Raw genomic sequence first — 21152 nt, 5'->3', positions numbered from 1 at the left:
TATTCATTCCCTAGAAAAAAGGTACTTTGAAAAGTGCTCTGCTAAAGACAAGAGAGCTGAAGTACTGACAGGCTGTTTGCAAGCAGCCTAGAGTCCAGGAAGTAGCTTAGAGATGAAAGAATTGCATGATTCCACCCAGGGGAAGATGTTAAATAGGCATCTCACATTTAAGAAAAGCCAGGAACATTAGGAAGGGCCAAAGGTGCAGCTAAATCATGAAATGTGACAAAGTCAGTGAAACAGTCTACATAGAACAGACGTAATTCCCTGTGAGTGCATTTATAAGAATATGTTTTAGAGGCAAAATAAATAGAAATTAGTAACTTCTTGGAGAAGATTTAAAATAAAACATATGAATCTTGGTCTACACTAATTCCACATGCAAATGGCTAACAGAGGAATGATACACCTGTCCCCTTTTTCATCTCAACTCTTAAACTTTAAATGAAACTACATCAGTTCTTATACTGATGGCTCCAGGTAACATATTTTAGTGACTCAAACAGCAATTACAATATCTGTGGGAATTTTTTCTTCTTTCCCCAAAGATAACAGACTATGTATAAATATGTCAAAGTTATCCCAATGTGGACAGAACTCAGTATACACTGTTGCTTTAAAACTCTGCAAGTGCATGTTTACTCAGAAATTATCTGCAATAGTACGTATAGGAATAACTTGGAGATTGAAAGAAATTCCTCATGTAAAAATACAGGTAAGGATTTTTATTAAAATATGAATCTGGAAAAGAAGTTTAAGAATTAAGACTAGCTATTTTTAGCCTAGCAATTTTAAGTCCTCTGTTTGCAGTTGCTTAACTTATAACTGAATTTAAAAGATTAAAAAATTGGTTTGAACTTTTCTTACACTAGGTTACAAAAGTATTTGAGAGAACTTCGCCAGTTTAATGTAACCTTGTACATGGTCTGGTCTTTTTGCACAACAGTGGCAAATGTAGTACATATTATAGCATTTCAGGTAATTTTTTGGGGTTTATGCTGTGTTTTCCACTGCAAGATCCTGAGATCTAAAAGTACTGCGCTGCAAGTTTCAACGCTATGACAAAGGTGACCTGATCTACTTTTCCAAACTTAAAAAACCGTGTTTTCAATTGCTGTTGGAAAAAGAATGTGGCACTACAGAAAAATTCTTCAGTGCTGTTATACTGTGCAACTTTCAATATCCATGTTTCTATCATATGAATGTAGTCCAGCACACAGTTTCCAGGGTCAAAGTGATAGGGACAAGAGGAATTCTGCAGTCAGTAGTAGGGATCTGTTCCCTGCTGGCTTTTCCAGCATCCGAATCCTGGAAGGCAGAGGGCTTATCAAGGCCACTTACCCAGTAAACATTTTACTTACAACTTACTCCTACTGTTAGTTTAATTAAACTTCCCATTACACCTGTGTAGATTTCCATTTAAACCAACAAACTCTGTCTCTGAAGATGTTACTTCAAGGGACATGCCTCAAATGACTACTTGGCATGTCAGGATCTTGTAACAGAAAGTCAAGTGGTGGACTGGGAATGAGTGGGAAAAGTTTACTAAATACTTACAACGCAAAACAGCTAGAGGAGGTGGATCCTACCTTAACATGAAGTAAATAGTGATCCCTCACTTTGCGATTCAGTGTAGCACTTGTGGTCAGAACTCCCTGCTGGTTAATCTGAAAAGTGTTCTCTTCATTTCCACTCAGGATGGTAAAGAGAAAGGGAGGGCCGTTGTGAGAAGAATCCTTGTCTGTTACCACTAGTTGCAGCACACTAAATCCAATAGGCTTATTTTCCTATAAATACATAATACACATTGCTTTTGTTAAATTGAGGATATAGTCTGCCACTGATTTCTTTTTCACAACAGAAAAAAACCCCAAATTATTGTCAAACCAGTTAATTGGTATTAAGAGAAATCAGAATAACCACATGGTTTAAGAAAAACTACTACCCTCTGAGAATAAAAATAAAGAACAGTAAAAGGAGAAAGGCAGTACATTTTTAAACTTTGTATTATATTTTTAAAGGTAGGTCAGCCTTGACACTTTACATTTTCCACTTCTGGTCTAAATAATTATTACTGTAGCCTAATTATCAAGTCATCAAAGATTTCAAATTCAGCTAAAACATCTGTTAAGAATAATTCAATGGTTTTGTTGGGAGGATTAAAAAAACACACTCCTCCATCTGACCCCTTGTGCCTCTAATTAGTGTTCTGACTACAGTTGTGGCTGCTACAGCCACAGTTCAACCAAAATATGAAATCCTGTCTTTAAAATTTGCATCATAAAACCCCTTCAAGTTTGCATCATGTGGATGCCTGAGGTTTCACAGGCACTTTGAATGCTTTGGCTTATCATGTATCTTACACACACATACAACCTTATCTAACACCTCTTCCAGAATACTCATGCTATACAGTATTGACTAGATTTTTAAATATAATACATATTTTAAAAGCAAAAAAAGTAGAAACGTTATTTTGAAGTACAACAATAACAAAACACTATCCTTTCACAAAACTTGCAATAACAAGCATACTCTTTATTCCTGAAAGAATAAGTCAATTTAGTTATCAGACATTGCAGCTGAAGCTTGTTTCCCTTTCAGCAAAACAGACAAGGACCACCATTTTAAAATACAAATATTTACATTTGGACATCTAAAGTAATTTGATTTCCATAATAGCTAAGCACATTTCTGACTACGTCCAAATATGTCTATCTCCAATACACGAGGAAAAATGCACACCAGCATTCCTGGGCAACTCCTTCAGCTTCTTCTGTGCTACCTTCATACTGGGACAGGCTCATATGACTGAACTATAAAACAAGAGGTCATCCTTTTTAATTGAGTAAGGGAAATATTACCAACACTTGCTACATAATCTGCAGTTTTAGGAGATACGTTAATTAACATTCATTTCAAGAAAGACTAACTGGGGAAAAGAAAATACCTTTGATAGCACATAAACATACAAATCTTTGGGGGTTTACATTGGTTTTGGGCAGGGTTTTTTTTGTTTTGGTTTTTTTGGGGTTGTTGTTTGGTTGTTTGGTTTTTTATTGTTGTTGTTAGTTTGTTTCTCAAAGCAAGACCCAGGACATCTTACTTGCATACTCTATGTATATTGGGTAGAGATTAATCACTTTGTCTTATTTCAGAAAGCTACCTTTACAGATCACATACACCATCCCAAACAGAACTGGTATGTTAGGATGACACAGTGCACCAGATAACATTGCCTGATCCTCACTGATCTATCGTACTAGACCAGGCACCAGCAAAAGCTAAATGACCCATGGGATTGTGCTAGATAAAGGTCTTATTACAATTCCTTTGTTGCCTTTCATTTATTCTCTATTGAATTCAGGAAGACAAGAAGTACAGACGCTGCCCCTGCTGTCTTTGCTTTAGTAGAGTTTTTTGAATCAGACAAGTACATGCCAGACACTTTAGAATCTGGCTCACTGCTACCCTCCTAAGATGCAAAATAAGTCAAAGGATTGGTATGCAGCATTATGCAATACTACTCCTGTTCTAACTGCTTCTGATCCCAGAGGAGATCAACAGAAATTAAGTTTTAACCTACGTGCCATGGTGCACAACACTAGCTTCACAGTAATAGGTACCTAAAAGATCTTTCTGTAAGCAGTAACTCTTAAGATTAAAAAGAAATAGCAAAATTATTATGTATTTTAACATCCCTGTATGACGCTAAGAATGTTATAAACATAAATGCAATGTACACACACGAGGAACACGACAAAGAACCCAGAGAGGGTGTAGTCTCCTCACTGGGGACGTTCAAGAGCATCTGGATGCAATTCTCTGCAGTGTGCTCTAGGATAAACCTGATTGAGCAGGCAGGTTGGACCACATGACCCGCTGAGGTCTTTTCCAACCTGACCCATTCTGTGATTCTGTGAATTTGCAATGCAAGTTTCCAAATAATCTGCACAATAGGAACTTTGTAACCCTCAACACTTATTTGCTAAGCAGCCTCACTGGTGACCTTAAATAATTAAAAATACAAAAAACCAGAATTGAAGCATTAGATTTATTGTATCTTGCAACATTTTTCAAGTCACACCAGTCCAATAATATTATTGATTTGATTACTTCATTATCTGTATTTACCTGGATGATAACACTGTAGTTTCCTTTTGAGAATACTGGAGGATTATCGTTTACATCAGAAACATCAATATTAACTGTTGTTGTATTAAGTCTAGGTGGACTTCCATTATCTGAAGCTTGAACTGTCAAGGTATATCCTGATATCTAAAAAACAATTAAAAAAATTTCCAAAATTCACTAAAGAGCAAAACATAACAAACGCAGTTTTTGTTTTATTGATTTAATTTTTTGTTTATTAGCATAACCCCCTGCTAAAGCTTACCTTCATATATTTAATCCTTTCTCTTCCCCTTTGCTTCCCAAAAATACTGATATAAATAGATGTTTTCACTTTATGAGAACTATAATAATTTTGGAACATGAAATGGTAATTTACAAATAGAAAAAAAATTTAATTATGTATTGTTAAATTAATCTCAACAGCTCAAAAAGCATGAACAACTTACCTTTTCTCTGTCTAGAAGCTTAGTCACTTTTATTTCACCCCTGGTAGGGTCAATTGTAAAAGGATTTCCTTGATTGCCATCTATAATTGTGTAGTGAATGCGGTTGTTAGAAGGTCCATCAGCATCATCTGCCATAACCTAAGGGACATTACAGTTTCCTTTAAAAGAGGTTGAAATAGACTCTAGTACCTTTCAGATGAACTCATCCTGAAGATGAGCTGCCTTGGTCTAACATATTTCACAGTTTTAAGAGAAATGTCATCCAAATAGAACATTCCAACATCACTTAATTTCCTGAATTTCTTCTGAAAATGACATCATATTCTCATGAGGAGAACATAAATATACCACAAAACATCATCTATTTTTTCCCACACCATCTGAAGTCCCTGGTTCTGAAACTTTTTCAAAGTAAATTTTCAATTCACTCAGTGGCAAACATCTATTCATTTATGTTCACCTTCAAATCAATACTGATTCCTTCAAGATGGAAAGCATGATCATCATGACAGAGTGTTTTTCAAAAAAACAATACATACTGTAGTAACTGATTGTTCAAGCACAGCGTCTTCACTGATTACTGCAGTGTAAGTGTCTTGGCTAAACACTGGAGTGTTGTCATTGATATCCGTGACATTAATATTCACTGTTACAACATCACTTAATGAAGGCGTGCCTCCATCTGTAGCTTCCACTGTCAAGTAGTACTCATGAGAACTTTCATAATCCAAGCTCTCAATGACAAAAATAGCTCCTAGGGAAGAAGAAGAAAAAAAAAAACCTCACACAAACTCTGCTGTTGCTTTAGTATTATGTATTGCAACTTTTTATCTTGGCCTGACAAATACTCAGTTTTTTCAGGGCTTGGATTTGTCACTGTGAAGCTGGAGCTACACAGTCAAATGATCACACTTTACTTGTGTGAAGAAGTAAAGATAAGAAGTTCCTGCCATCACCACAAAAGACTCACACTTTAAAAACACCTGGCTTACATTTTGGAATGTGAGTTTTCAACTGACTAGTTAAGATAGTGCAGTCTCTAATATACATATTGATTTGCAGCTGGAAGAGTTTTTTTGGAACTTTTTTCCTACTTTCAAATATATGAAGTTTATCTGGCAAAGTAGTTCTATACTACAGTACCAGCATGCACATTGAAAAAAAGCAGCTGGAAGAATTATAATTTCAATTACAGTAATACAATTAATTACTATGAACTTCTGGGTAGAAATCTTATTAAAAAGAAAGAAACAAACCAACCCAACAAACTTTACCAGAAATTACCTGTAGTAAAAGAACTGTATATGAAAACAAAACTAGAATCAAGGTGTATATTGATTTTTAACAAAGAATTATCATTAATAAGGAAAAATTCTCTACGGAACTTAAATAGTGTCTGAGATTAAATCTAACTATCATTCAAGCCTAAAATCTCCACTGTCACGCTGGGTATATGGTTGAACAGAATACTCCAACCTCTTTAATGCTGTATCAAACTCCTTTAGGATTACTGTCTTTGTGGACCAATGACTAGTTTTCCCAATCAATTTAATTTCTGATCTTTCTTTTACCAAGTCTGGCTGTTCATTCTGGTTATATGATTATATTTTCTTTTGTTTATTATTGACTATTTTGTTTATTATTGACTATTATTCTTCTATCACTACAGATCTATGTCTTTCCACCCCCACTGCCCCCAGGGTGGGGGGTATTCCAGTTAGGAAACCCTTACTCTTGATAGTTAAATGAATCTTATCCGAGCAGCAACAACTAAAGTTCCTATTCTGCAGTCTTTGATACTCCTCTAGTAAGCATGCTGGTAAAATGGGTGAAAAGACCGTAGCAGCCACTTTACAGCCAGGATGATGCACACAAATTATACATAACCTATTTGGTTGAACTAATGCAGAACACAGTATAGTATTGTGCTTGATTAGCCTAAAGTATATTCACAGTTGTAATCTGTTACCTGTCGTTGAATCGATGCTGAATTTTCCATGTTCATTCCCACTGACTATCGAGTATGTGATTTCGGCATTGGCTTCAATGTCTCTGCTTGCAGCGTAGATCTGGAGAACTTCAGTTCCAACCAAAATGTCCTCTGACACACTTGCACTATATTCCCTATGCTCAAATACAGGTGGATTATCATTTATATCCAAAACAGAAACTATAAGACTACTTGTTGAAGATAGTCTTCTAGGTAAACCTTCATCTGTAGCCTTTAAAGTTAGTGTGTACACAGCTTGTAATTCCCGATCCAAAGGCTTCTCCAAATGAATGATTCCAGAGAATTCATCAATAGAGAACTGCCCCTCCGCAGAATTCACCAGTGAATAAAGGATTTTACGGTTCATGCCTGCATTTTGAAAATAATTTTCAAGTACAAAGTAGCTGTTAAAATAATTAATAATTGTTCTTATACCTATATAAATAAAACATGCGTGCTAAATATTATCATTTGTGTTAAAAGTAAATTTTAGCAGGAGTTAAAGGTTCTTGTGAAGGGTAGAATAATTTCCAAAAAGAAAATTAGCTAAGACTTCATTGCACTGATTTTCTGTCACAGAGAAAACATGAAGCGTGGTTCTGCTTCAGTCACAGTACTAGCTAATATGAAACAATTACTAATATAAATATAATTATAAGTTTAGAACAACAGCATCTGCTTAGCAGGTTTGAAATAACAGAGGAGGGTATGGAAGAGTTAGGTTGCATCAAACAACTAGGCTCAATACCAGTAAATTTATCTAAGAACCATGCCCCCAAATTACCACGAACATAATTTCTGGCAACCTTTCTATATAAAAAAGACAAACAAGCAAATTATAGGTTTGAGGACAAAGTATTTCAGTCTTCCTGAAAGCCTCAATGACTTGTGAAGTGTGCAAACATCTGTCTGCTACCTTCCAAATGAGCAACATAACTTTATCAAAGCTCAAATCAGTTTGGTTGTTTCACAGGACTAAGGCAACTATTCATTAATATCTCTGGATTAATAAACTGATACATGGAAGTCATACACTTTTAAAAATATTTTATGCTGTTGTATTCCTTACAACAAAGGCTACGAACAAACTCTTTCTAATGTCATTTTCAATTCATGTTCACTTAAATACTTGTAACTGAACAATGAAGATAAAGAGACAGCAAAAATCTTAACACAGTGTCATATACAGAAAGCTATAAGTGACCAGTTTTATGGTATGATGGCTAGTCTCAGAAGCAAACATTCGAAAAATCTATGAATGCATGTTCACATGAACAGATGAGCTTGATAGTCTTTTTACTTACATTAGGAGAAAAAGGATGAACCTAACCCATTATAATATTTAATACCTTACCACACTAAAAATATCCTATATTTTGTCTCTCTCCCCTCTCTTCTTTTTTGCAGACACACAAAAGAGATGTCTTCCAAGCTACTCACACATGGAAGTCAGGTGTTACATGATTTAGCAGACCTAAATATATCTTTCAGGAGTCTAATCCTGAGTGGTATTGAACATCTGTCGGTTCTACTGAAACACTTGACACCTCTCAGGATAAGACTAAATAAACATTACTATAACTTTGAGACCACGACAAAAAGTATCGGTCAAAGAATGCACACCTGCATCTGCATCTGTTGCCTGCACTCTTGTCAAAAGGGTTTTAGGCTCTGTGTTTTCAAATACTGTAATGGAGTAAGTATCAGTTGTAAACTCTGGGGCATTATCATTCACATCTTCCAGAGTCAGAATAATATTAGCTTGGCAGAATCTTCCTCCTCCATCTGTGGCTTTCACTAGAAGATGATAAACTGCTTGCTGCTCACGATCAAGTGCCATTAATGTTTTCAGTTCACCTACAAACAGAAAAACATATGTAAGCTGAAGTAAGTTGCAAGACTTCAAGTATCCCTAAACATGTTTTCCTCTAAAATCAGAAAAACCAAACAACAATTTTCTTCTTTGCAGTAATTTCATCAGTGTCTAAGTCAATAGCTGTACTGCACTAATAAGCTCCACTTTGGCCAAAGCATGCAAGTGACCTGCCTTTTCAACTTAAAAAGATTTAACACTAAAATCCTCTTTTTTCTTTATCCCCAGTGCTGCTCTTGGAACAGAAATTAGTTAAAGTAAAACTATCTGATGGTGCAAAAAGAGAAAGAACGTGTATGCATGCACAAATCCATATGCAAAGACAATGAAAATATTAGAACTCTGTCTTTATGAACATGCAATGTTAAATCCATGCCTGGTTTTTCTGGGTTATTTAGTTGTAGTCCTTCCACAGCTATTGATGTTTCCTCCTCTAACATTCACTGAATAAACAGAGCTATTCACGCTATTCACACTATCAGATATAACCTGCTACTACAGACAAACATGCAGAAATCTTAACACATACTTTCTTTCCAAAGTGACAGAAAAAAAGAATAGTACTATGTGTAGTCATTGCCTCCTTTTAACCAATTCAAAAAAGTATTACAAAATACTGACAAAATACTGTTCAAGAGTATTCTAGCCCTATCAATTCTGAACTTATGTAACAATATACTAGCACATCACACAGGTGACACTTAAAGTAAAAAAAAATACCAGACCCACAAAGTAAGGTCCTTCTTATTTATTTTGTCACTGACGTATTCTAATCTCTGTATTTCCACTACATCTTTGTATTTAACTTATTTCATTTTTCTCTATGTTGTTTACTACTCCCTTCCTACTGCTTGTCTCCTGCAGCCTGCACAGTACAGGATTTTGGCATTAGCTGTGACCAAGACGATAATCCAGAACACACAAATGCCATGAAAACCAAAATCATGCAAGTTAAAAGTTAATTTTGTTTATATAATGCTTCCAATAAAACTGGAGGTGCTTTTGGTGTTTACTATGGAAAGACAATTTGTTGCTCCTCAAATTTAGTATATCTCATCCCATTTAATATACCAAAACAAGTAATGGCAAAGATATTTTCAGCAATAAACCATTATTGCTACTACTACTACAATGAATATAAAAAGAACAAATTTTATAGCCTACTTTTACTCAGTCACTTCAGTACGGAAGTTTCTGGCTTCAAGGTAATTACCCTGTTTACTCTTTAGTTCCTCATCTATTAAAATACTTGCCTTTTGCCTGGCTTTTATTCAATATGTTATTAGTATTTGTGTAGTAGAAACCCACATTTTAAAACAGTTGTACAATAAAGCAACCCTTAGAAGAAAGTTTAAGTACTAACATTTATGTATGTCTTACTGTAAAATTTATAAAATGAGGTGATGACTGGCATCTTGTACAGTGTATAAAGTATTTTTACCTGTGTCTGGAGTGAGTCTGAATTTTTCTGCTCCTGTGCCATGCAGCGTGTAAGTAATTTCTGCATTGGAACGAATATCTGCATCTGTAGCAGATACCTGCATTATCAGTTTGCCAGGAAGGGCATCCTCAGGAACGGAATCAGTGTATAAAGTCTGCAAGATTTTAAAGTTACATTGAAAGATTAAACATGTGAAGTAAGCAGAGCTTGGAAAGGTGAGGGGAAAAAGGAATGACAGAGGGAATAATATTCTGTTTGAATGTTTGGCAACGTATGAAGTGAACCAGAGGATGAAACAGCTGAAAATTAAAAGAACTTATGATTTTCTAATTAATTACTTCCCATTTTTAGAAAAGATTATTTAGAAAAGTATTTAATACTGCATCTATAGGGACTCTTGAACATCACTGCATTGCTAAGAACTCTAAACACTTGTAAATTATTAAATAATAATTAAATGCATTCCACAAATAGTAATTATAAATTTTTCTTAATTTCATTTTTTCCTCTTTTGATCATCTTTTCTAGGCCTGTCTCAATCTATAAGAAATTCACAGCTACCTTTCTTGTAGTGACACAAAAGCTTCTAGATAAAATAAAAAATTAGGAGAAAGGATTTAGAATTTAAAGGCACTAAGCACTCCCGCAGCTCAACCATCTCATGAATGTACATTAAATTTTAAGTGCTGAGCCTTATAACACCAATATTAACAAAGGGAAAAAGAAGGAAAAAAAAAAAAAAAAGATAAAAACCCTGACTTGGCAGTCTGTATATAACCAATATAAACATCAACTAAGAAAAGAAACACAATGTTGCCCTTCCTAGTAGGAGGCAAGGGGTTTCCACCTGGTAATATCTAATATATGTTCAACTACGAAAAGTCCAAATGTGCTAATGTAAAAAGCAACCCAACACAAAACCCCCCAAAAAAACCCAAAAAGCTGGGCTTCCTCGTAAGGCAATTACACCTCTTGCAAGGGCCACCTTTCTGGATTTTTCCATTTCTAATTTTTCATGTCCATTTTTGCAGACTATCAAATGTGGTAAGGTAGACAGCTTTCAAACAAGAAAACATTTATGGATTACAGATTTTTGGTGTTGCTAAATGCAACTGCAAGATAACATTCCAATTTTTTCAACTCTTTATCACAGCAAATACACACATGTATCAACTAAGTGATGTTATACAGCCTTCTTTGAGACCTTGCTTCTTTCATAAAATAGAGCATATATAAACTATCACGGCTGCAGGTTAAAACAATTCTTTTTGGAAAAAACATGCATTAACACAGGAGGAATATACTACAATTATCCTTATATTCTTCAAATACCCATTGAGTGTCAAAATTCCATCATTAAATTGTCTTTGGATATTCAAAAAACAAGTCCATTAAGTACCTTTTTTTTGGACAGTATTCTATCTTAATAGTCAAAATTTCTGCTACCGATTTAAAAGGAATAGCTATTTGTAAGTGTCCTGAGAAGCAATTTCAAAGGAAATGTAGATTTTATGTCTGAAAGTAGTTGGACACAGAAGGAAAGACTCTGCCTACCTTTTCACAAACAGGGCTATTATCATTAGCATCAAGGACTTTAACCTCCACCACAGCTTTTGTTGCAAAGGTCCCATCAGTAGCTGTAATATTTAGAAGATAATTATCCTTTTCTTCCCTGTCCAGAGGCTTTTTGACATAGACCTTCCATTCATTCTGTATATTTTCAATAGCAAACTGCCCCAAAGGATCACCTCCTGAAATGCGAAAAGAAATATTTATTTAAAGACAAGACAGAGATTGCTACTGTAACTTTATCAAAATTAAGGTATAGTCAAAAAGAAAAAAAAGTAAACGCAAATAAGCACCCACTCGGTGGCTTTAGAGAAAGAGTTTCATTTCTGAGGTAGAAATTGTCAGTAGATGCTCATACAACAAATTAAACTATGGTAAACAGAATCCATAAAAATCAATGTAGAAATTCATGTAGCATTACAGAAAACATCACATCAAGACAAATGCTAACTAAAAACAATAAAATACTCCATTGGACATTAATAGCCCATTATTATGTGAAAATTCTTTCATTTGTTCTTTAAAGACTTCATTAGTCTATTTTTAAAATAAAATTTGAGATATAAGTAAACAATAAACATAGGAAAGCATTATAAGCAAGGCATACGTGAAACAAAGCCAAGACCTGCTTTCTAAACCTAATTTTTCCACTGAAGTTTTTAATATGCATACTAAGACACACAATCTCTCTTTGCAGTTCTGATTTCAAATAATCTTTGAAACAATTTGCAAGTAAGTTCTATCACACATCATTCCAAGACCACTCAAATGATTATTCTGACATTACCCCAAAAGACCTACCTGTAATGTAATAAAAGACTTGTCTGTTGGTTTCTTCTGTGTCAGCATCAGTTGTACTCAGTATGGCAATTACCCCACCAGGAGGGTCATCCTCACTGACTGTTCCTTTATATATCTCCGCAGTAAACCGTGGAGGATTGTCATTCACATCCGTAACAGTAACTTCAACTACAGCCATAGAAGACAGCTGAATTTTTTCACCCCGGTCAGATGCAACCACTGTGATTTTGTATTTGTCTCGTTTCTCATGATCGAGTTCTTTAAGAGTGGTAATCCAGCCAGTCTCCATGTTTATGGCAAAAGACTCTATAACGTCCAGCTCTTGAGAAGGATCCAAGCTGTAAGTAACCTGCCCATTGAGTCCCGAATCTAAGTCAGTTCCTTTAACCTGTATGACTCTTGTTCCAGCCGGTGTGTTTTCTACAATGAATGCTTCATAGGGATTGGACTCCAAAATGGGTTTGTTATCATTTGCATCTTTTACCTGAATGCTTACCTCTACTGAGGAAACAACATTATAATCTTCATTTGGATACTGTGCTCGAACTGAGAACTGGTACCATTTAGTTGTTTCATGATCAAGATTCTTCTCAAGTTTCAACTCTCCGCTTTGTCGGTCAATCACAAAAAAGTCATCTCTGTTGCTTTCAGGAGTGTTCCCTTTAATCAGACTATATACTAAAGTCTGATTATGCTCTGCTTTGATAACATCTATCACAGTCCCAATTGGAATGTCTTCAGAAACTGCGTAAGAATAAAATGGTTCTGAAAATTTTGGAGGAGGCACTTCTGGTGGGAGTATTCTAGCATAGACAGGAACAACTGACTCTTTTTGGGGGGATCCACCATCAATTGCTCTAACAAGGAAAGTAAGAAACTCATTTTCCAAACCAATTAAGCTTTCTTTTGTAGTAATTATACCAGACAATGAATCGATTTCTAAATTCTCTCTTACATTTTCAGACTCTGCTTCAATAGCATATGTGATATCTGCATTTGTACCCTCATCAGCATCAGATGCCCAGACTTTAATGACAGAAGTACCTCGTGGAACATCAGATCCAATATTTACTTTATATTCTGTAGCTCGGAATTGAGGAGCATTATCATTGTCATCTGTAAGTATTACATTAACAGTACAGAAAGCAACTTTTCCTCCCGAATCTTTGGCCATTAAACTAATGGCAATTACTTTTTCCGCTTGTGTTTCACGGTCAAGCTTTTCAGACGTAAATATCTGCCCTCTCTCATTTGTATAAAATCTGTCTTTGGCAAAGTCATTCACAATGTGGTAAGTGATGTGGCCATGTGTACCAGAATCTTCATCTGTTGCTTTAACTTCAGTCACCAAAGTATGCAATGGAGCATTTTCAGCTAGTTCAACCTCATACTCATTCTGGCTGAAAACAGGACTGTGCATATTGGCACTGGTTACAGTTATATGGACTTGGGCTGAGCTTCTGAAGACCCCATCAGAAACAGACACATTAAGATTATAATGTGACTTCAGTGTCTGTCTGCGTAGGTTTGAGATGGTGATAGTGCCAGTTTTACTATTAATTACAAAATTCTTCTCATCGTTGCCTGTCAGAATGGAGTACTCCAGCTTGTCAACATCCGAACTATCTGCATCTGAGGCTTGCACGCATGTCACAAAATGCCCTCGAGGGGCCAGTTCACTAATTTTAGCTTCATAAAGCAATCGGCTAAAAAGAGGGGGGTTATCATTGAGATCGGTTACGTCAACAGTTACAATGACATCAGTGCTCAAGGGCAGCATGCCACCGTCTATGGCCCTTATTAGTAACTTGTGTTGTTTGAGTTGTTCATAGTCCAAAGTTCTTGCTGTAAGAATGAGTCCAGTGCTGCTGTCTACGTGAAAGTAGTCATGACTTTCACTATTATCCTCAACCAAGTGATAGGAAATCCCCCTATTGTTTCCAGAATCGCTGTCTGTAGCGCTCACTTTTACAACAGATGTTCCAACAACAGATGCTTCAGAAAGTGTTACAGTGTAAGATTGCTCTGTAAACACAGGAGGGTTATCATTGATGTCTTCCACTATTATGTCTACAAACACATCAGCATGTGCCCCAGTTAGGGAGTCTGTTGCTCGAACACTCAGTTTATAAGCAGGGTGAGATTCAAAATCAAGTGGGGCAACAACGTTTATAACTCCAGTGTTGAAGTTGATAGTGAACTGATTGAAAGGATCTCCACCAGTGATGCTGTAAAACACCTTAAGTCCTTCTGGGCTGTTCGCTTGTACATGTACCACAGGACTATGAAGCTGAATGTTTTCTGGTATCTCTGCACTGTAGAAAGGCTTCTCAAACACTGGCATAGCTTTACTCATAACCGTAATTGGGACTATAACTTCAGCAGAGAAAGCAGGCTCTCCTCCATCTTTTGCCACTACTGTAACCAGATATTCTTTATTTAGTGTGTCTGGTTCAAACTTCTTCTTCAGTGACATTTCACCAGTGGGATCAATTTGGAAATGTTCATGATGTTCTTTGAGATAGTAATGCACCTCTCCATTTCTGCCTGTATCTTTATCTACTGCAGTCACACGTTGAATAACGTGGCCTACTTCAGAGTCTACTTTAACAACCGCATAATATGGAAGATTGACAAAAAATGGAGCGTTATCATTTACATCTTCCACTGTGACTTTAACTACAATGTGTGAAACAACTGATGGTTTATTTTCTCCTGTCACTTCTATGACCACATCAAAAGATTCTTGCTGTTCACGATCAAATGGTATTCCTGTTGTTGAAAGGACTCCCGAAGTTGGGCTTACTTTAAATCTGCTGTCTGGATTGAGAATATGGTAAAACAAAGGCTCATTTATTTGATTCCCTATAGCAGTAACAACAGCTATTGTTTTTGCCTCTGTGGAATTCTCCTGCACTGTTGCAGAGTAAGAACTCTGTGTGAACTTCAGCTGGCTTGCTTTGCTTTCTTTCACATTAATTTTTACAGATGTAGTGCTTGCAAATCTGCCATCAGATGCTCTCACTGTTAATTCGTATCTGCTTCTTAACTGAGTTGTATTTTGTACTGTTATATCTCCAGTCTTAGGGTTTATTGAAAATTTTTCTCCAATGTTGCCTTCAATAATGGAATAAATTAATTGGGAAAAAATGCCTGAATCAGCATCAGTGGCATTTACACTGATGACTTTCACGCCTTTATAGGTTGGAACCAGAATGGATGTCTCATATAACTCTCTTGAAAACACAGGAGGGCAATCATTGATGTCAATTACATAAATAGTAACATTAGCTGCATATTCTGCATATAGACGTGGTGTCCCCATATCGTGTACTTGCACTGAGAAGTGGAAAATATTTGTCTCCTCATAGTCCAGACTCATTACTGTCCGAATGGCACCAGTGCTGGAATCAATGGCAAAATACTTGCGGACAGATGGTTCAACAATTTGATAAACAAGCAAAGCATTAGATTCTTTATCAGCATCTGTAGCTCGAATTACTAATGGGATATTCTTGTCAGTCAAGACCACACTGTTAATTGAAGCTGATTCACTGATGAGTCCTGTATATTCAGGCTGCATAAAAATCGGTGTATTGTCATTCTCATCCCGAAGGTGTACCAAAACTGTTGCATTAGTGGACAAGCCAGCCATGTTTGTTCCTTGCACAGTTAGAGTGTAAAAAGGCAAAGTTTCAAAATCAAGTATTTTCTGAGAAACAATGACACCTGAGTTCGGGTTGATAGCAAAGGCGTCATCTGTATTACCATCTTTTATTTCATAAACTACAGAAGACTGACTGTATGCTGTAACCATTCCAACAAAACTACCAATGCTGGCACTTTCACTGATTTCTGTAGAATACTCTTTGGCTGTGAATTTTGGTGAGGCGTTATCAGAAACCGTAACAAATATGTGCACAGAGGTTACTTCACTCATTGGAGGATCTCCTCTGTCTGTAGCTTTTACCATCAGGTTGTATTCTTCCTGGTTACTACGATCTAATTCCTTTGCAATTTTAATTGTGCCGAAAATGGGATCAATAAGGAAGGAATTTCCAATATTCCCTGTGAAGAAACAGAAAAGCAATTAAGAAAGAGGTGTACAGAATTTAAAATCTATATCTCAAAGAGACGTAGATAGAATACAGAGGTTTTCTGACAAACATTTGTTAGCCTCTCTGGAAAGTTTTCTGTAATCAAGAGTTAGCAGTGATTCTAAGTTTACTTGTGGAAATATTGCATAAAATATAGTTAGGAAAGCCTTGAAAATAAATGCTACAATTTTGGTTTAGCCAACGTAAGTATCTACTGTAGCTGAAAGAAATTTCCATTCAGAAGTTAACATCAATGGAATAAAAGTTACATTTTATAATCTAAAATACTGTTTTGAGGGAAAAAAAAGGGTTTTAAGGAATAAACACTTGTGAATCTTATTTGTTTATGCAAGTATTGTTTAAATCACTATTTCAAAAGCCATCTTTTTGAATTGGACTGATAGTTATCTCTTTCTTAACTTCCTATTGATACACAGACAACTTATTCACTGTGATAGTATTAGAAGAAAAATAATAACTGATGAGAAAAACCAGCTGCCATTTGATATACACTTATTTGCTTCATATTTTCAAATATATAAATGATCTGCATATAATATTTGGCTCATGTACTAAATATGGCAAGATTTAACATTTTACTTCCCTAAAAAAAACACATTACTAAAACCACTTTCTCAGCATAGAAAAAAATTCATTAAGAACTTCTGAGTTATGCACATGAGTAGGCAAGATTTTATGGGTTTTTTTGGTGTTTTTTTTTTTTAGTGGAGACTCTCAAACACAGTGGCATTCCTAGAATATCTCATTACAAATCTAAGCAGCTATGACAAGCATTTAAGGAATGCTCCTTCCATATGCTTAGAACACAGTAAATATCAGATTTCTAGAAATAACAGAAAACAAACATATATTTTAAGCAACTTCTGAGATACTTAAATACATGAATTCAGAGAATCATAAACAGAGTTTTGTTTTAATACAATGTTTAAGTATGTTTTCACATCAAAACAACGCTTTGGGGAAGAAAAGGAAAATATTTACAGTAAACAATTTTACAAAGCATTTGGCATACCACTTTGCATGAAACAGTAACTGAATAACTTTTTACCTATTGTTCTCTTTTATATACAGTTTCTTATGCTTGTTACTGGGATTTTTATTTTAAATGATTTTCTACCTTGAAAGTAGTACTGCAGACAGGTAATGAAATACAAATAACTTTTTTCCCAGTCATAGTGTCTACATAGCTCAGGACTCTGGCAATGGCAAACTTGTATCCAGATTGAATGGACTGAACCAAAACACCCTTCCCTCTGGTAAGTGAACTCAATGAATGACAATACTGTTTTCATATTATTCAAATTTGCCATAATTTGAAATCACACTGTTCTAGACAAATTCAGGAAAATATTCTGAGATTAAAAATAAGCAGCCATACCTAATGCTCTTTTCTGGCCTGCAATCTGAAAGGAGCCTTAATGCCAAATTGACCAGAATAGAAGTCCCATTACCTAAACCAGCCAGTGGGAACCAAGGAAAGCAACCCATTCCTTGATACATCTACCAGAAAGATTAATTTAAAAACTGGATTATCTAGGGATTAAGTATATGGATATTTTAAAGTTATTTTTGAGCTTTTTACTTTCACATTATACTAAACATAAAAGCACTCATCTCAGGCTCTTACTCTTTTAATCAAATCCTTTGCTTTGCCTATGCCACAAAAAATGTGACTTAACATTAGCAAAATAGAATGCATTTTTAGACCTGAATTTAATGCTTCTGTCATTTCTAATGAACATTTTAAGGGTTAAAAGATACCTTTTGCTTCTCCTACTACTGTAATGTTCCAAATATACCTACAAGGCAACATAAATAGCTAAGGGATTGAGATGAATATTTGTAGTTTTCTTTTAAATGCTCTGAGGCTGTATCTTCAATACATCTCTCAGAATATGACACTTAAACTTGCACTGTCCCGTTTTTTTTTTACAGCTGTGTATTCACATATCTACCACTGAAACAGAGTATCAGCAGGCACTGTTTCAAAATAAACTGAAGACGTAAGAAAGTCAATATACCTGATTCAATAGAGTACATAATTTCTGCATTTTTTCCTTTGTCCTTATCTAATGCTGTAACCTGGAGCACTGCTGATCCAACAGCTGCTGACTCATACACCCGTCCTTCATAGGCAGAGCTGGTGAACCACGGAGCATGATCATTTGTATCACTAACATTAATGACGACTCTGGCGTAGTTGCGCTTCACAGGAACATCTTGATCTCGGACCTGCAACAGTTAGCATATTACTAGTAATTGGCACTGTTATTGCAGTAGTTCATTAAATGTGAGTAACAATTCAAGGTTCAATTTGTTCCAGTCACAGGGTCAAAGACTGCATACAAATTAAACCTACCAATAAATGTTTGAATTATGGGGACAAAAGACGTTAAAAAGGATCTGTTTGTCATTGACGACAGAAGAAATCTTGGGTTTATTTACCATTATTGTAAGAATATGCTGGTTCATGGTCTCATGATCCAGTTTTTCTGACGTATAAAGAGAGCCAGTTGCAGGGTCCAGACGAAACTTTTTTAGACTGATGGGATCAGTGCTGCCCTGCATCGTATAAATCAGTTTATTCTTCTCATCTCTGTCTGTGGCACTGACTTGCAGAATTTCTGTCTCTGGTGCGGTATCTTCAGGTATAACAACTTCATATTTTGAAGCAGAAAACTGAGGCCTGTGATTATTTGTGTCAATAACTTTGATGTACACCTGAAATGATATAATGGGAAGGAGAAAGCATTGATGATATTTGGTAAACAGAGATGAAAAGAAGATATTTCATTAAAAATCAGACCATAATACTGAAATAATTCCACCACAAGACAATTTTATTTTTCTGGGAGCAGGAAAGATCCAAGAGGAGACTCCTACTAAACCCAAATCTGCCTCACCTTCCCCAAAGTCAAACCAGAAAACTCTATGACCAGAAATATCTTAGGGTAAGATATCTTAAAGGGAATGATTTTTATCTAAAGCAAGATGAAAAGCAACTCCTTGGTAATTTTGGAATTTAAAAAAAATTAAAAATTCTCAATATAGGTCCTAGAGTGTGGGGGAGTCCAGCTGGTTCTGGGCTCTCTGTAAGCTGAAATCCTGAAGATGGAACTTCTTACACCTGGCAGAGGGTTAACCAGGGACAGTAGGACTGTAACACAGAGTGGGTTTCCTGTTAGGAATGTCAGCCTATTGTGTTAGGACATGTGGCTGTGTGTCCAATCATGAGTTGTTATGATAGTGGTAAACCAGTGCTGTATGTACATGTGTCACCCCAGAACTGTATAAATGTAGCTGCACTGTTGCAATAAAGAAGCTGGTATCCTGAAACCCATGTCGCATCCTGCCTCGACCGCGACACTAGAGTGGGTAAAAATCCCTTTTTTGGTGCAAATTTAGAAGTTTTTTCAAGGCAGTGGATGCATAATACTCCTCCTTGCCCTCATGCAAAAACAATCCTCTTTCAGCTCCTTACATTTCCAAGCCTAGGCCAGAATAGAAAAGTGGTGGAATTCTCATGGAAGTATCTTATTTCAAAGAACTGCAGGTATTGTTTACTCTTCTCCAGCAATGCAGCACAATCTCAGCATAGCTCACTGGTCACCAACAAAATTTCCCTTACGTTACAGTTAAATTAACTTGGATGCTTTAAATTGTTTTTTCTGTAGAAGTTTAGCTGGTTTCACCTATGTGCAATGCTGGCAATGTTCTCTTTGTCTGAATAATAATTTCACTGGAACCACACAAGATCCCTGCACACCCACTTGCCTTTCACAGCATCAAATTTTTGCATAAAAAAGGTAAGACAGTCAGCCACCATCCTGTTCCTTCAACAGTCATAACATCAGATGAATAACTGTAAAGCACAGAGTGGGAAAGTAGACAGCAAAGCTCCAACAACACACAACTAAATCCAAGTTCTTTATGTGCCGCACATAAAGCCATGCTTTAAACCATCCAGAGGTTAGGTGCCGTGTATAAATTTGTTAAGGGCTATCAACAGGTATTTATGATATCATAAGTGGGTTAAATTTGTCTTTGAAGATACTTATTGTTTTCCATTGGCAACTGGTGGAGTCTACAGATGTAATTTAGACAAGGTACCAAACTGCATGCAGTAATAAAACTAGATGAGATCAATCCTGATAGTGGTAAATAATCAGGAAATGCCATACCTCTTGCTATAGGAAGAGGAAACTTTAGCCTTACTAAACTGGTGTCTTATGTTAAAACTTGTACTAAGAAAAAACAGGTGTTAAGATTATCAACAGTAGTCATATAAATTCCTAAAATATTTATTTCAGATGTGGGGCTATTAGCCCAGGTTGCAACTACTACCCCAAGCTCCAAAACAACAAATTCATCCTAATGGTGAATTTTAATACAGGCTGAAAACAATCAAATAACTTCCAGAGAGGCATAGGCAGCCTTTGAATACATCCTACAAATGCTACCAACAGTATAGGAAACTGTTGGAAGGATTTAATTCTAAGTAACAACAAAAAGACTTCTGCAACTAAGTAATGAAGTCCTGCATCACCAGACAGGCTGATTAATGGAAGTGAGAATCAGGAAACACAAATAACGGGCTGTGAAATTCTTTGGATAACTTATAATATAAGATAAGAAAGTCCTCCCAAAAACTGTGATTTGCCAACTTTGGTAGCTGAAAGAAAATGTCACCAGAAAGACTGTTTTCACTGAGAATTTCGCTTGGATAATAAAAAAGAACAAACAAGCATATAGAAAGGAATACAGGAATAGAGATGCAAAT

General features: G+C 35.9%; 1 protein-coding gene across 8 annotated transcripts in view; it reads right to left on the bottom strand.

Moving 5' to 3' along the window:
- The window catches only part of FAT1 (FAT atypical cadherin 1), a 107340-nt gene that overhangs the window by 15024 nt on the left and 71164 nt on the right, over positions 1 to 21152 (bottom strand). For all 8 annotated transcript variants that reach the window (XR_007631774.1, XM_050337885.1, XM_050337887.1 and 5 more), the window contains 11 exons: positions 18818 to 19093; positions 18394 to 18604; positions 12255 to 16322; positions 11439 to 11635; positions 9885 to 10038; positions 8194 to 8427; positions 6550 to 6939; positions 5120 to 5334; positions 4581 to 4718; positions 4135 to 4278; positions 1590 to 1787 (listed from right to left, as the gene is read on the bottom strand). Coding sequence is in view for 7 of the 8 variants with exons in the window: in XM_050337885.1 (XP_050193842.1) it covers positions 1590 to 1787; positions 4135 to 4278; positions 4581 to 4718; positions 5120 to 5334; positions 6550 to 6939; positions 8194 to 8427; positions 9885 to 10038; positions 11439 to 11635; positions 12255 to 16322; positions 18394 to 18604; positions 18818 to 19093 (6225 nt within the window). In the remaining variant the exon portion in view is untranslated. The remainder of the gene's footprint in view (positions 1 to 1589; positions 1788 to 4134; positions 4279 to 4580; positions 4719 to 5119; positions 5335 to 6549; positions 6940 to 8193; positions 8428 to 9884; positions 10039 to 11438; positions 11636 to 12254; positions 16323 to 18393; positions 18605 to 18817; positions 19094 to 21152) is intronic.

Source organism: Myiozetetes cayanensis, unplaced genomic scaffold, assembly GCF_022539395.1.
Source record: "Myiozetetes cayanensis isolate MyiCay16 unplaced genomic scaffold, myiCay2020 scf7, whole genome shotgun sequence".
Lineage (NCBI taxonomy): Eukaryota > Metazoa > Chordata > Aves > Passeriformes > Tyrannidae > Myiozetetes > Myiozetetes cayanensis.
The sequence above is the reverse complement of the archived record's forward strand: the minus strand, read 5'-3'. Positions and strand labels throughout refer to the sequence as shown.